Source organism: Notothenia coriiceps, unplaced genomic scaffold (genome assembly GCF_000735185.1).
Source record: "Notothenia coriiceps isolate Sejong01 unplaced genomic scaffold, NC01 NC01_scaffold00037246, whole genome shotgun sequence".
Taxonomy (NCBI): domain Eukaryota; kingdom Metazoa; phylum Chordata; class Actinopteri; order Perciformes; family Nototheniidae; genus Notothenia; species Notothenia coriiceps.
In genome coordinates, this window is record NW_011369947.1 from 11,812,767 (window position 1) to 11,829,381 (window position 16,615).

Here is a 16,615-nt window from a genome sequence, read left to right on the forward strand (position 1 = left end):
TTAGAACTTTCCTAATACTGATGAAATATTAGAAAGTAATATCATGGACATGAAGTAACAAGCATTGAACAAGTGTACCCTTCTAAACTCTTGAGGTTGCACTAATTGTGAGAAGTGTTTGAATGGGAAGAGTCCAATGTGTAACCAAACACTCAAGAAGTGTGATCCAAACACAGCATAGAGGATAGAGGACACAGTCATACTGGCAGGTGTTTCCCAGAAAGAGATAGGAGTATACGATTGTAATAGGAGTAGGGTTATATTAACAGGGCAAATTATGAAGATTTGTATTTCTTTGTAAATGAAAGCTTGATGTCTTATGGAAGTTAAGAGGGGATGTGTGGATGAGAAGTATAAACGCAAGTGAGAGAAATCTTAGTGTTATATCTCTTCTTCCTCACTCCCATCCAAAGTTCTTCCTTAAATCAAAGTCTTAGCATCAATATTACAGTAGGCAATTTTCCATTATCCTTGCTCCCCTCCTCTCAACTCCTGCACTTAAGGTCATACATATTCAGCTTTTAAAAAACCCTATCTTAATGCATCTCCCCCTACTCTAACGAAAAAGATCGAAAGAAACTCTGACGCCACTAATTAAAGACTTTTTGAAATTAGAATAGAGTGGTCATCCTGTTGCTGCATCTGCCAGCAAAGATTCCCTCTCTGCTTTGATTGCCTAAGCTGTCTCTTTATTCTATTAGACTGTGCTCTAGCGATTGACTCAATCACACAGATAAACACACACATTCACACTCAGCAGGCCTCTGCAGTGCTCACACTCCAAAACACTCCAACACTGCCTGGGGGATTCAAAGTGTTGTGTCATAGATATTTAACTTTGTAAGTAGGAAATATATTAGCATTTTACAGAATGTGTTTATTCATTCAGTTTTCACATCCACAGATATCCACAAAAACACTGAGGAAGGTGCAGCTTCCGGGTGTGAAGCATATTATTTGAATAAGGAAGTCAGATGAAATGCTGATACTATATATATAATTGCCCACCAATAAGAGAAAACATGAACTGTGGCATGACATATCCTACTCCCCGCCCCTCGTCCCTTCCTCTATTCTGCCATGCCAGTATCACTCCATATTTTCCTCCTCCTGCTCTTCATATTCACAAACCTTTGAGTTTGCCTCACACTCTGTACACAGAGCCATCTCCCCGCTTGCCTTGCCCTGTACAAAAGAGCCCCGTGTTTTGAATGCCTCCAAGCTGGTTGCACATGCATCCCTGCAACCTCTCCTCTGCAGCCCTCACTTCCTCCCTCCCATATTTTCTCCCTGCTGTCAAAGCCCATTCTCTCCCTCCTCCACCAGCTGTGTGGAGCAGAGGCCCACTGTGCCAAGTGCCATTTGATGAGCCTCTTTCTGGCAGCCACAGCAATTGTGTGGACATTTCCTCTCTTCCTTCCATCCATTTCTCTCTTACTCCCTTCATCAACTGTGCTGGTGATGCATCATCATCATCAAAATCACCATCTCTCTTGCTGAATGTCTCTTTTTGCATTCCCTCAATCATCACTCCCCCTCTCTCGCTGAAAATCCAAAGCATTTCCCCAATGACACTTTCTTTCCTCCCACACTTTCCTTACTTTATGGCAGGATAAAACACACATGAATACTTCCATCCCTCTGGCGGCCTTGAATATCTGTTTGTCCTCTATGTCCATCCCCCTCCCAAATCTTTTTTTTTTATGAAAGAGTCCACGTTGTTATGTGTTCAACATGAGCCTTTGCCTTTGTAAGCTCTGGCACACAGACTTCCCAACAACCTTTTCCCCACATGATTATCCAAACACAAACTGGTGAAGGTAATTCTTAATTCATGTGATCATGAACATGATATAGCACGTAATGTCTCACTGCTGCACAGTATGTCTTATTGTGTTTTATACATCAGCTAGTTGTAGCAAACACATTTTGTAGCTAACTGTGTACTTAGATTCAATTGATGAGATGAAAGGATGATTCAACAATCATGTGTTAGTGAGGTTAATTCAGAAAAAGGTGAGGTGTGTGTGTGTGTGTGTGTGTGTGTGTGTGTGTGTGTGTGTGTGTGTGTGTGTGTGTGTGTGTGTGTGTGTGTGTGTGTGTGTGTGTGTGTGTGTGTGTGTGTGTGTGTGTGTGTGTGTGTGTGTGTGAGAGAGAGAGAGAGAGAGTAGGTGTGTGTGTGTGTGTGTGTGTGTGTGTGTGTGTGTGTGTGTGTGTGTGTGTGTGTGTGTGTGTGTGTGTGTGTGTGTGTGTGTACAGAATGAATAAAAGAGTTTTGACCCGCAGCGAAGAAGAAGAAAAAAAAAAGAGGGTGGTGGGGTGGGCTGTGTGTGTGTGTGTGTGTAGACTCTGTGGCACACACACGTTCACACACTCCCTCCTTTGTCTCAGCACTATGTTAAGCAGAACATTCTTCCACGGTGATAAGGAGTTTAAGGTATCAGCTAATGGGTTTACACTGAACAACCTGAAACGGTGACTTTAATTAAATGTATTGTGTCAATAGATTTCACAAAACTGTATTAGGTTAGTTGAAAGCAAATATATATATACGTCAGCATTTCAGTTTTTTCAGAGCACCTCCCTGTCCTTGATTTGTAATGACTTTCTTGAGATTTATATAAAAACCAAACAAATATCCAAACAGTTTCTCTCTTTCTCTTCCACAGCAATCTGCCTGCCAGGCTGCGATGAAGAGCACGGCTTCTGTGAGAAACCCGGAGAGTGCAAGTACGTTGTTTCTCCTGTTCACTGGGGCATTCATGAATTAGTGGGACACATGAAGTAATGTGAGTGTTCTGACCGGCGTTTCCCTCCTAATTGGACAACAGGTGCAGAGTGGGATTCAAAGGCCGCTACTGCGACGAGTGCATCCGCTATCCGGGCTGCCTCCATGGGACCTGCCAGCAGCCGTGGCAGTGCAACTGTCAGGAGGGCTGGGGGGGGCTCTTCTGCAACCAAGGTGAGGATGAGATGAGAGCGTGGGGGGAGTGAGGAGGAAAGAGAGAAAGGAAAGGAAGCAGAGAGCACTGATACGGTGATTTGCTGATGGAAAAGTGTGAAGTTGGGTTAAAAAGTGAAAGTTGTGGTTACCTGAAAGTCCTTAATCACCAGCATGTTGATGGATGTATAAATAAGAGCATTCCCTAACTACATTTGGAAGAATGCAGATTGAAAAGTTGTTTAAACAATATGTCCAAACTAAATCCTCGCCAATCCACTACATCTGTGTCTAGATTTATATCAATTGGGGAATTTTGTTGATCAAAAAGTGTTAGGTTAGAAAGTTAAGGTTAAACAAGAAAAAGACCCTTTGGAAGAATGGGGGTTGAAAAGCGATTTAAACAGAATTTATAAATCCATAAAAGTGACTTTTAAACCAACTTTAGCCAAATCTCGCAAATCAACACATCTGTGTCTTTGTTTATATCAATTGCCAATAACCTAAGCCATGCTTAATGTGAAGAGAGCCGGGACTCGAAAGTGCAGAAAAGTGTATAGATGCAGAGTTTTATAGTTCAGCTCAGGATCTTTGCTGTGTGTCATCGCCGACATCAACAGCACTTCAATGGATATATAAACAAAAAGACCCTAACTACATTTGGAAGATTGTTAATTGAAAAGCTGATTAAACAGAAACTATATGTCCAAAGAAAAAGTGACGTTTAAACCAAATGTAGCCCAACTTTTCCCTAGAAACCACATCTGTGTCAGAGTTTAAGCAATACTCATTAGGAAAAGAGCGTTTAGATTTATATGCCGAGTTTATCTAGGGTAGTTCTGCTCAGGACCTTTCCTCTCCGGCCAAGGACTGTTTAGCAACATTTCAAAGTCTCGTAAAGACAAAAAGAAATTGAAGAAGATCAAAATAGCAACATAACAGCCTCACCACTGTGGTGCAGAAGCCACAACAGAGCAGCAGTTGTCTCTGCGTGAACAGCAGGAACAGCAGGGACAGCAGGGAGGGCTCAAAAGGAAACAAAAAACCACTGGAAGAAGAGAAAAAGTCAAGTGTGCCGGAGGACAAAACACATTCTGTTGCTGCTGCTGTTGTTCTGCCATGTGTTGAGCTGTGGCTAATCCACATGTGTCTCTCCAGATCTCAACTACTGCACCCACCACAGGCCGTGCATGAATGGAGCCACTTGTAGCAACACGGGTCAGGGAAGCTACACCTGTTCCTGCAGACCGGGCTTCACTGGGTCCAGCTGTGAGATGCAGGTCAACGAATGTGCCGGGAACCCCTGTCGCAACGGAGGAAGCTGTGCCGTAAGTGTTTGGTCTTCTTTCAAAAAAAAATGAGTAGGGAGGATCGAGACATCGTGCAAGCTGGGGCTCAGTAGGTGGAAGAAGTATTCAGATTATAAGTAAAGTAGCAATTCCACAGTGTAACAATACTCAGTTACAAGTCAAAGTCATGCATTGAAATGTGTTCTTAGATTTAAAAGGATTAGCATCAAAATATATTTTAAGTACCAGAAGTAGTTGTTCTGCAGAAAGACACATTTACACTGAAAGGTTGACTTTAATTAAATGTATTATGTCAACAGATTTCACAAAACTGTAATTAGGTTAGTTGAAAGCAATAAGTTTAAATAAAACATATTAGTTTCAACTTCGCCGAATGGGAATCTCACAGATGTTGAGATACAAAAAGATTCAGCAGCTGCCAAAGACAGACCTTGATGCCGAACCTGTTTCTATTTCTTCCCCTCGCAGGATTTGGAAAACATGTATACCTGCACCTGCCCTCACGGTTTTTATGGGAAAAACTGCGAGCTGAGTGCCATGACGTGTGCCGACGGGCCGTGCTCCAACGACGGCCGCTGTGCCGACAACCCCGACGGAGGATACTTCTGCCAGTGCCCCACAGGGTACGCCGGGTTCACCTGCGAGAAGAAGATCGACCACTGCTCCTCCACGCCCTGCTCCAACGGTAAGAGAGACTGGAAATCCACTTCTTCATGTCTCTTCTACATCAACATGTGTCCCCTCTTCTTCATGTCTCTTCTACATCAACATGTGTCCCCTCTTCTTCATGTCTCTTCTACATCAACATGTGTCCCCTCTTCTTCATGTCTCTTCTACATCAACATGTGTCCCCTCTTCTTCATGTCTCTTCTACATCAACATGTGTCCCCTCTTCTCCATGTCTCTTCTACATCAACATGTGTCCCCTCCTTCTTCATGTCTCTTCTACATCAACATGTGTCCCCTCTTCTTCATGTCTCTTCTACATCAACATGTGTCCCCTCTTCTTCATGTCTCTTCTACATCAACATGTGTCCCCTCTGTAGAAAGAGACTCTGAAAGTTTCAGGAACAAAGATTCTCTCTCTTTTTGTCCTGATCCATTTCTATAAAAACCTGTCTGAAAATGAGCTGATCAGATTTTGGTCACTTTATGATGTCATAACGATGTTTTGGCTTGTGTAACCATTAGCCAATCAGCAACAGAAGTAAAGTGTGAGTCAGCCGTTTCTTTATTGTGATTTAGGTGTAGGTCACACCCTCAAATAGAGTGCATTGACACAGACAAACACGACAAAACGGTCTAAGAGGATTTCAAGTCCTTGTCCGCGTCCTGTATTGCGGCCAGTAACGTATACAATCTGTCACTGATAACAGTCGTTTGCAACGTTATATTTTTCTCTTGCCACCAATTACAGCATTACTTTCACCTCAAAGTGCAACTAATAGAAAATCAATGAGTCAAAAATGAGCCCGACGGGGAGCTAAAGGAGTTCCGCTACCTAATTGTAGCTTGCAAATGCTAATAAATTATAATCAATAAATCAAACCGAGTCTTTTCAAAAGCAAAATTCCGACTCGCGAGTCTCATTGTAGTGTCTGGAACTCGAAAATCATATATTTATATCATAATTTGACGAAATACTGCGGAAGAAAGTCTTATATTTACTTCNGAAAGATTATCTTTCGATCCCGTTTGAATTGTGCCACAAATTACACATATGATGTTTGTCAATTTAAAAGATAATTTTGCCAGTCAAAAAAAAAAATTTGTCGTAAAACTGTGAAGTAACACATGTTTTTGTGTGAAACGATCAATAAACTACATCTCTGGTCTTGCACAACAACACACGTCATCAAGATGGCCGTCACTACTGTCTTGCTAAACAAGGGATTGACTACCCTTACTATCACCACAATGAAACACGTCCAGAAGAATGTCATGCAAAGCTGCCTGCCTGCCTTCCTTTGATTCTCTCTGAACTGCCTGATCTTTTTAATGTTTAATGTCAACCATTTGTGCAGATAGCATGAAGTATAAAAGATTCCCAATGCTAATGTAGCGTTAGCGTTAGCATTTCTCCCCCGGGCTTAAATGGTGTATTATAGAATGATCACACCGGTGTGACAGTACTCTTCAAAGGGTTCACGAAATATGACTACTACTCTTACTGTTTAATATTTTGGGTTTCTTAATGTTACTTCATGTTAAGGCTAATACAAATGACAAGGCTAAGGCTGTAATGCTAACTAACGTGCTAGCTACTAGCTAGGTAGCTAACTTGATCCAGCCACTCCTGGTCCTTTCATCAGACGGGAAGTGAAATAACGAGCAAGACCCATTGCTGGTATGATAACAACGTGGTACTAAGCACACAGGCATCTTGTTAAAGTTATCTTATCTTAGCTATCTCTTATATTTAGCGGAGGAAAACAATTGTGACATCACTTACCCGACTCTGGGATTTGTAGTCTTTCTAGTTGCATATTTTTCATAGTCTTATATTTCAACAGTTTTACGACAAACTGTGACTGTCACAGTTTGTCGTAAAACTGTTGAAATATAAGACTATGAAAAATATGCAACTAGAAAGACTACAAATCCCAGAGTCGGGTAAGTGATGTCACAATTGNACATGTATATATATTTAGCCGTAATTGTAAAGTTTCAACTAAAGCCAATTTCCGTTGGGAATGTGAGTGAGGAATTGTATTGATGTACAATAAAATGACAACAAAACGTTGTTTGATGTAACAGGTACGGCAGTGGCTCAGTCAGTAGGGGCTTGAACTGGGAGCCGTAGGGTCGCCGGTTCATGTCCCCGAACAGACCTAAATATAGAGTGTGGACTGCTATTTGGAGAGGTCCCAGTTCACCTCCTGCCCTGCCGTGGTGCCCTTGAGCAAGGCAGCGGAAAACCCCCTTCCCCCCCACTCCCATTGCTCCCCGGGCGCAGTACAATAGCTGCCCACTGCTCCTAGTACTACACTCCTGGTACTAGGATAGGTTAAAGGTGACCTATCATGCAAAATGCACTTTTGTACATCTTTTATACATGAATATGTGTCCCCGGTGTTCCAGGGAACTCACCAAGTGTCAGAAAACACAACTCTCTCTATTTTCCTCCATACCCAAATCTCTTAAAAAGGGGCTGCAACGGATCTGATACAGACTGATCCAGATTTGAACACTTCTGTGACGTCACAGCTGTAGTATATATGCCAGGCCTGTAGATGGTGCTGTTCTCACAGAATCAGCCCATGCAAAGACAGTGTTAAATTGAGCGAAATGAGGAATGGCTAAAATGCATGATCTGTTTGGTATTTTGAAAAATAAAAAGTATAAATATGCCTTATATAGGTATGGTCCTACACTATATTATTCAAATATAGCATGATAGGTCCACTTTAAATGCAGAGGCTGTGTGTGCTGTGTGCTCTGCATGTGTGACCATTAAAGAGAGTTTCATCCCTCCTAATTCTATTCAATTATATAAACAATAAACATAATGACCAAATAGCAGAAGATTGGTAAATGAGTGAATTTTATTTGTATTTTATCTTTTTTAACCAGCATAGTTCTCATGAAGGATGATCACATCACCTTAAGGTGCTGTTTGCTACAGTCAAACAGCACCTTAAGGTGTTTTTTTTTTAATTCAAAACAAGTTTATTATTGTATATGATAAATAATGTTGGGTGACAAATATCTGTCTGACACGAAAATACTTCTTGATGTGAATAATAAGAAATGGATTGGCTATAAAATGTGAATGATAAATGTGAATGTTAACTCAGTTAAAAAAGTTGCATTTAAAGTTTGCACATGCACAGCAAAATGTAAGATCAGTTGTCAGTTTCAACATGACAAGTTTAAACCACCCCTCACCTTTCCTCCCTTCCCTCTGGAAATCCACATGGCACCACTCTCCGTCATTAACCTTCTTGTTGCTGGCCCTCAGCTTTGTTTCTCCAGAGCCCATATCGATCAGCAGGTACAAATACCCCTCCAGCAGCTCCATGGCGAAGTAATCAGTCTTCAGCTCCCGACCAGGCTTCTGCTCTTTGGGACCCTGAGGACGGCCGTGGCTGAACAGCAAGAGCCCGCTGGGCTCCGTAGTGCGGAAATCGAAGGAGATAGATCCCATCTTTTTGGCGTTCCATTTGGGCAGGGAGATGAAGGACTCGGGGGTCTCAAAGGTGACGGGGTCCAGGGCGGCCACGTCCTCACAGCGAAACACCAAGTCGCCATTAAGGCTGATTTTAGGGTCTCGATCGATGGCCAGCCGTGACAGCTCCAGCTTGAAGTCATTGTTTTTGTACACCACCTGGAGAGCAGAGAGGAGAGCAAGTGCTTACCAGTTTAGAATGCTGTATAACAAATGTGTAGTTACAAGTTTCTGTGGCTTCAAATAGGAATCTAGAATTGGATAATTATTTAAAAATGGACTCAAAAAAATGCAGATGCAACAGTGAACATTGCTTCCATAATCCTGAGATCCCACAGATGTACCCTAATTGCCCAAATTAATTTCAAGTGTCATGATAGTGGCTGCTGGGAAATCTTGTCAGCAGCGTGAAATTAAAGATGTGAGTGTTGAACATTACTTTTTCTTGAATATTTGGAGACAAGCACACAACATGAAACAAACACAGTTTAACTATCTCTGAATAAATACAGATCCTAAAGACTGTTAAGATAACTGATGTTATGTGCAATCCTTTTTTTCACTTTGAATGATTTCAAAACGGTGCACAACCACTTAGTGCCAATGAGTTGCCCGGGGCATGCTTCCATTGATGCTACTGACATCCGTGTGTGTGTTTGTGCATCAAGCTCTGAAGCCCACTTTATAAGCTCCCGTTCAAATCCGTAAAGCACACAAACTATTTGTTTTGGTACAATAAGAGCAGCTCATATCAGTATGTGTATAAGCACAGTCAATGGATGTAACTTAAATGGCTCCAGGGTAAAGTGAGACGCATGGAGAAATAAATGTTGCCTGCGGCCTTAATGTAAATGTCTCCAAATGCCTTTGATGAAATGCGGCTCTATTGTTTCAGCTCAAAGGCTGTTTTTATGTCTCACTATATGCATTCATAATGGATTAAGTGCTAGCGGCAAAGTAAATTATCCTTGTCTTCATTGTTTCAGTTCTCCTTTTATTTGTTGAACACTCTGTAGACAGCTATTTGCAAGGCCGTCCTCAAGGTAATAGTGTGAAGCAGTTGAGGTCTTTGTATTTTTCTGTGTGAGTTTCCCCCCATGATTTGAGGGCTCTTCACGCTCCCTCTCACCCCCACAAACTCTCCCTGACAGGTAAAGGGAATGTAGAGAAGGCACTATTTTTCTCCTTTTTTGTTTTGTGTTGTTGTCGCAGCTACGAGGTTAAGGAAATCGTCCTGCTGCTGTAAAGCATCAGGGATGATCCCGGCAGCAGGCATGTTCTGGCAATTGTCAGAGTAAAGACAGGAGGGCCAACTGCTCATTGTGTTAACACTTGTCCTTTAGCCATGTCAGTGGTGTTCGATGCTTTTGCCCACTAACTACAAACTGTGAACTGATATAATCACTCACTCTTTTAAATGCATACCATACAGTGTTTCATCGATTTATTATCTTCAGCATAGCCATTTACATCTATTCCTCATGGTAGACAATGACACATCTACATATTTGACGTTTCAAAATGTTTTATCAACATTATATGTCAATTGTGAAATTGGGCAACACTTGTGGTGTGAACAATAGATAGCTATATATCATAGCTAGTTTGATCAGTAGTGTAAACCTCTGTTCAACCATGTGTATTAAGTCTCCATTGGCTTTGATTTGCATTAGCCCAATATCATATTTGCACACTCAAGACTTGTCCCGTGCAATGTGGTTCACTCTTGGGTTTTGACTATCTAATTTTACCAGACTGCTGCTGTCATTCCTCATTGTCTTTCATCCAAACACCCTCAAATCTGACCTATTTTTTCCATGCGTGCACACACTTTCTCTCAACATCTTCATAAACACTACTCCTACACTCAGGCACAGGATGAACCACAGCAACACATATGTGCTGGGTTATTCCTGAATGTAAGCCTTCTTTGGTTATCTCCTTCTTTGGCCACGCTGCCACATGTACTGTACACCTCATAATGTTGCCATTAGTGGAGATTAGTCCTGGTAATTAGTCTGGATAACGCTACAACTGACAGCTAATAAGGCGTGAGCTCTCCTGGCATATGTTGTTAGAAAAAGAGATGGGTAGGTGAAAGAGAGAAAATGCAGTGGCAGAAGGGAAACAAATTATATTCATTTTGAGTTATTTATTTTAGTTTATCCATGCTGCTCTGTTTATTCAGAATAGACAGCCTGGGTTAGGGTTAGGACATATCATACAGCATGTAAGGAAAAGAAGCAGGACATAAAGCTGGCAACATTATACAGCAGATGATGTTCAGGCCTGTTATATCTACAATGTGGCTCTAATGACTAATTTTATACTTCAACCTAAATCTAATCTAGTGTTAGGTTGCCACGATTAATAATTTATATGTTATATATAGTGGGGTTAAGGTGTATAACTTGTTCCCAGTATTCACAACCACATCAAACATACATACTGTATTTGTACACAGAGGGAGCAATGCATGTTGATCTAAATAAGGACATTTCATTTAAGTATGGAAATCAGTCCACAAGGGCTCAATTCTTCATTATGTCAAAATGCCCATATATTATTATTTAAGATATTAAAAACAAACTAACATTATATTTGCTGTGGTATTTGTGTTTCCAGAAGATCGTTAATCTTGTTGACTCTGACCTATCATCAAAACTGCAATTGTAAATTAATAGTAAAAGATTCTAATTTTGCGATAATAGGTTTGTCAATGTTACAAACAACATTAGCTTTCCCTTAGCATTACCCTCACTACATGTTACTAACCTAAAAAGGTCAACTGAGAACATAATCAAGCTAAATGTAATAGCATGATATGACATCATTGACATACCAAATAACAGCAAACAATGCACTCCTCTGGGATGTGGTCTTTTAGTCGTGAATGTGCTCAAAGTACATGATTAGGCAGAGATGAGATCACCTTCCTGCTTTTGATATGTCAGTGCTGTCAAGATTACTAATGTCGGAAGGATTTTGTACAGGGTGACACAAATCTGAGCTATAAGGAATTAGCTTTCTGTAACTTATGCTATTATCGGCTATTGATAGTATGTGATCTTCAGCAAAAGCATAGGTGTAGGCAAGGGAAACAACAAGCAAGATCAGACTGCAGAAAGTACATGAGAATACAAGGGAGGGGTTTACAGCAGAGGGACAAGAGGAAGATGGTGGTGAATGACAAATGAGAGAAAGATGAGGGTAACAGAGGGGCAGAGTGATGCATGGGATAACCAAAGTGTGTGAGACACACAGGGCAAAATCTGAACGCTGTATCAAATAAGATAGAATGCAAAGACCTCAGATTATGTATGAATATATGAATGCATCTGCTGACTCAGCACCTATACTCAATGCCTTTCTTTCATATCGTCAAATATTTCAGGGTGTCTGGCTTTAAACAGATACTAGAAATATGTGCTCTTTAGAATTGGGAAAGCAGGTATGGACATCTTATATAATAAGCCACATTGCCTGCTGCAATGAAACTGGCCAGCTTTGTCCACTGATTAAAAGACCACTGTCAAAGGTCTCACAAACTTTGAAATATTGAGCAGCGATAATAATGTCCAGCAACAGGGTTTTTGTAACCTCCCTTCTTCTGAATTATTGACTCGGGTAAGAGAGCCACAAGGTGTTTTTGACTTGGATTGACTTCAGTGATCTTACACAAGTCAGAGTGTGAGCAGCTCTGACACGGGCCACAGCCTGCCTCATGGGTGACTCCATTGATTTGTGAAACTTTGCAAACCTAACACTGCTTAGGTTGTGAATGTTCGATGAGCCAACATGCATAGTTTGAGCCTGCTTCTATATTTATATTCAGTTAAGTGGCATTTACTGGCAGTCATAGCATGACTATTGGTTGCATGCATTGCTTGTCCCTTAGTGATAAGGAAGCCCAGCTGGAAAAGGCTTTGCAGCAGCACACTTCAGACTATCTAGTCCCAAATGATGGTTTAATCGTGGTAGGTGGGGTGTGAGGTGGGGCAATGGACAACACTAGAAGATTTTATCGTGCAAAAATGGTGAGACCAGAATACGAAGAGATAGAGCAGGGGAGAAAGTGGAAGAGAGAGGAGGGCCAGAGCATTCACCCAGGGCATGGAGTCAGTCGAAGAAATCAATTTTTAATTTGGCCGTCAGGATGGCAAAGATGGCGTGCCAACATCACTACTGTGGCCTTAATTACACAAAAGTGCCCCAGAGAAAGGGAAGATGAGAGGAAGAGAGAGGTGGAGAGAGGTGCTGAGAGACATGGGAGGAGGGGAGGGGGACTGAGAGAGAGATGGGAGGGAGATGTGTGAAATGGGCGATAGCAAGGTCACTGTCTGGTTGAGAGATAAAGAGGCGGAGGTTGCGGTGGTGAGACAGATGGCCATGTACATAAGAAGAGAGGAATCAAGGCTTGGGGGCTGAGGAGTAAAGAAACCTAATTTCACACCACAGCACTCTAACTGTGAGCCCAGCAAACACACACATACATCACACTGGGTATGATCATAGCATGTGGGTGACTTTGAACGTTCACACACACGCACGCACGCACGCACGCACGCACACACACACACACACACACACACACACACACACACACACACACACACACACACACACACACACACACACACAGTCTATGTAAAAAAAAAACTTCATATGGCTTCAGTGCCTCTTTTGGTGCCTTTTTACTCTTCCTTTGCTGTGCGCTTCCTTTTCTGCCTGGAGGGCACTGGCCAAGCGTATCAAAGGCGTTTGACCACGGTGGCGGCATGAAAGCTCTGCCCAGGACCATAACGCCACTGATAATCCGAGCTGTGCCACAGAACTAGCACAGGATGAAACACACCGCCGCCTAACCCCCAGACACTCACTTTATTTTCAGCTACTACTGTACTACTTTACCTGGCGCTCTCAGTTAATCTCATTGCAGGTTTTCTCAGTGCCTTTCTACGTGGTTACCTTTGTAGGAAAGCCATTAGAGCTTGAGCGCTGCTGAAAGGTTAAAACCATAAAACACAAACACCAGGAAATGAACTGGGAAGTTCCAGCTTGAGAGGTGTGGATCAAACACTGTAAAGGCTGTTCATGTTGGATACACACACATGGACATACTCTGCACTTAAATCAACAGTAAACAAATACATTTGATTAATGTATACATCTATAGAGCAAACTGCCTCTCTAGGTTTGAGGAAACCAGATATTTAAGATTTCCATACTTGATTTAATAACTTTGTTTGCCATGTTTTGCAGTACTGACCCAGACCGGAGTACACAGCCCTTGGCACAAGGTCAAGCATAAATGTCATATGTCTGATGTCTTTTTTATAGAGATGTTCCCTTCCAGCTCAATAAAATCTTAATCACCTCAAAATATTCCATTTGTATAACCTTTGACTGCAATCCATTTAAAAGTGTTGCTAATAAACGAAATTACTTTATATCCTAAGACAATGTCCTCTTTTAAACGCGTACTTCCGGCTAGTTCTTCCTTATTTGCATCCCCCCTCGCTTAGCTATTTATTGGTTCATCACTCAGTCTGACAACAGCTACTCAAATGCTCTTCTCTCCAACCATCTGCTCCGACTTTCCATTTCCAACACTTGACTAATTTTCCCTCTTCACTTTCACCTCTATTTGTTGTTGTGAGCACTCACTATAGTCTGTTTTCCTACCGTTGAAACCCCCTCCCCTCCCTTTTGCCCGTCTGTACGTTGACTGTAAATCCAGCCCTGTCTTGATGGGAGAGGATAGTTAAACGCCTTGGGAAGTTTAAGACCCACTAGGGATCCTTCTGATAGCAACCCAAATAATGAAAATGTAATTCTACAGGCATAATTAAGTTAGAGATAGGGCGATTACTGTGCGATCCATTAAAAGTGATGGCAGAAGTAATTACTTATTCAATCAGCGTGGTTTTATGAGGATATGCGATGGCACCATGTTGCGTCGCCTCTATACAAGTCATTACATTTACAAGGGCATAATACTTTAAGCTGTGATTGGTCCTCTTGACAGCTTGTTAAATTATAATTTAATACTCTGGTGAAAATAAAAGTCACTTTTTTTTCAAACCTGAAGAAATAAAGTTGTTTATAGAGCAACTGTCCTCTACATTGCGAATGTGTATTACTATGTGTACTCTTCCATGCCATGAGTATAAATCTGGAACTTTGTGATTTTCCGATATCCCACTGTGATGTGTGCAATCAATGCCTGTGGATTTGTTTGGTCTGCAGTGTGGTTTGGAGGAGTAATAACAAACACTTGAAAGGGATTCATGATGTCTCACACGTCCTACGCTCAAATACTGTCTGCCCAGAATGATGATGCTCAGGTGTTAGAGTCAACACCAATGTGTTTCAGTATGTGTGAGGATGATGCACGGCCAAACAAGCTGTTTGTTCTCACTGCAACGTTGTGATGTTGATGATCTCATTTTTCATTACCAAAAGTGTAAAGACACAAACTGATTTAATCACAATTTAATGTGGGCTGGTGCAGTTGCAACAATTTTCAACAGCAAGCAACCTGCTAGCATGAGGCAGAGAGAAAGTAAAAGAACAGTGTGGGCATGGTTGCCTGTGTGATCAGCTACATACAGTATACAATCACAAACTGATTCATTCAGATCAACTCACATCTCTAAGGCAGCCCATGAAGTTGTTGCTGACTGGTGATCCGGGCAGGTCGGCGGTGTTGGGGCTCCCTCCGATGTAGAAGAAGTCATCTGAACCCAACATGGTGTAATCTTCCTGGGTGTAACCAGTGGTGGTCAGTATACCATCCACTGAGATGGTCACCTGACATAGGCATGTCCCAAAAGAGACAGTGAGAGGTAGAGAGGCAGAGATAGAGAGCAGGAAAAGATGGATAGATATACAGGATGATGAGAATGGAGAGAATTTAGAAGAATGTGGAGGAAAAACAAGGAAGAAAGTGGATTAAACACTGGTGCTAGGCGGGGTCGTCCCCTAAATGGAAGCGATTGGTTTGTTGCTTTTAGTGCCACTCAGACTGGGGGCTTTCACTCTAGAGTGCAGTTGCTAAGAGAACAAAAATGAATGAGCGCTGTGCCCACTGTGTAATCATGAATTGTGATTTAATTTGCAAGAGTATACTTTAATGTAATCCTATACTAGATTAAGTGCAAAATCTATATAGCAGCATGTATACAAAACATGATCTTATAGGTAACATCATTTAAAAAATATCAACAGGGCTTTCCCTGTGATTGATATAGCTTCTCAGTAAAACCCCTTTGCTGAACCCCATTTCAGTTAAGTCCCTGTCACACTGTCCCAAAATTGACACCAGATGGACACACGAATGTGGAATTGTGAATTTCGCACGAAGATGGCTCCGAACTTGGTCAACAGCCAAGCAACAGCCGAAGCAAGTATGATGCCTACAGAAGGCCACACGATGGCACCCGAACCACACACGAAAATATGATCGTAGACGTTACTGATGATTTAGAATGTTTCAGACTCAACGTAAGAGCTTGTGCTTCTTCGGGGGATGCTAACATTTAAACATACACTTTATTCTTTACTTTCTCCGTCTTTATATGTAGATTAGAAGATATTACTTATCTCTGTCATGTTGTTTCCATAGCAACAACAACTTCCTGTCAACAACGTAAACTCGCCTTCAAAATAAAAGCACCTAAATAAAACAGGAAGTTAACCTAAATTACATTAAAGACATACAACTGCAAAGAAAGTAACACAAACAATGTAATATCCTTTTCAGTTTCACAGAACACAAATTAGGTTATTTACATAATATGTTTACATGATTTGGTTGTGCAATAAATGCAATGTCGATGTCATCGTACTATAATACGATGCCTATACGACGGCATTGTGAGGGCTTCACGTAGTCATGTTGCCTTCCTAAGACAATCGGGCAGATTCTTGTTCCCTTCGTATTGTCTTCGTGAGGCGAAAAATGCCCGATGGCACCGATGATCACACGAAGTAAAGATGAAGATGACACGATTTGACAAGATGCCCTCATGAGTGCCTTACTAAGGGCAAAATGGACACACAAATTCAACATGAAACTGAACCTTCGCAAGGTCCTTCTGCAATTTGTTGGCATGCCAAAGATGGTGCCACCGCTCACGAAGTTGCTGCCGGAGCCTGAGAAACTCCACCGGCGGTCATACGATGGCTTAAGAT

At 41.7% G+C, this 16,615-nt stretch overlaps 2 protein-coding genes across 2 annotated transcripts in view; one reads left to right on the forward strand and one right to left on the reverse strand.

Annotated features, from left to right (window-relative positions):
* The first annotated feature begins 1,792 nt into the window (after positions 1-1,792).
* On the forward strand, positions 1,793-5,519 carry LOC104966410 (delta-like protein A). Its single transcript, XM_010795597.1, has 6 exons — positions 1,793-1,820; positions 2,670-2,730; positions 2,832-2,962; positions 4,100-4,269; positions 4,720-4,936; positions 5,497-5,519. Exons 1-6 carry the CDS (start codon positions 1,793-1,795, stop codon positions 5,517-5,519), a joined length of 630 nt encoding a protein of 209 aa, XP_010793899.1.
* A 162-nt stretch (positions 5,520-5,681) lies between these two features.
* Positions 5,682-16,615, reverse strand: part of LOC104966411 (neurexin-2-like) — a 36,932-nt gene continuing 25,998 nt past the window's right edge. The window contains exons 4-6 of the mRNA XM_010795598.1: positions 15,071-15,232; positions 8,140-8,578; positions 5,682-5,692 (exon numbers count right to left, since the gene is read on the reverse strand). Of these exons, the coding sequence (XP_010793900.1) occupies positions 5,682-5,692; positions 8,140-8,578; positions 15,071-15,232 (612 nt within the window). The remainder of the gene's footprint in view (positions 5,693-8,139; positions 8,579-15,070; positions 15,233-16,615) is intronic.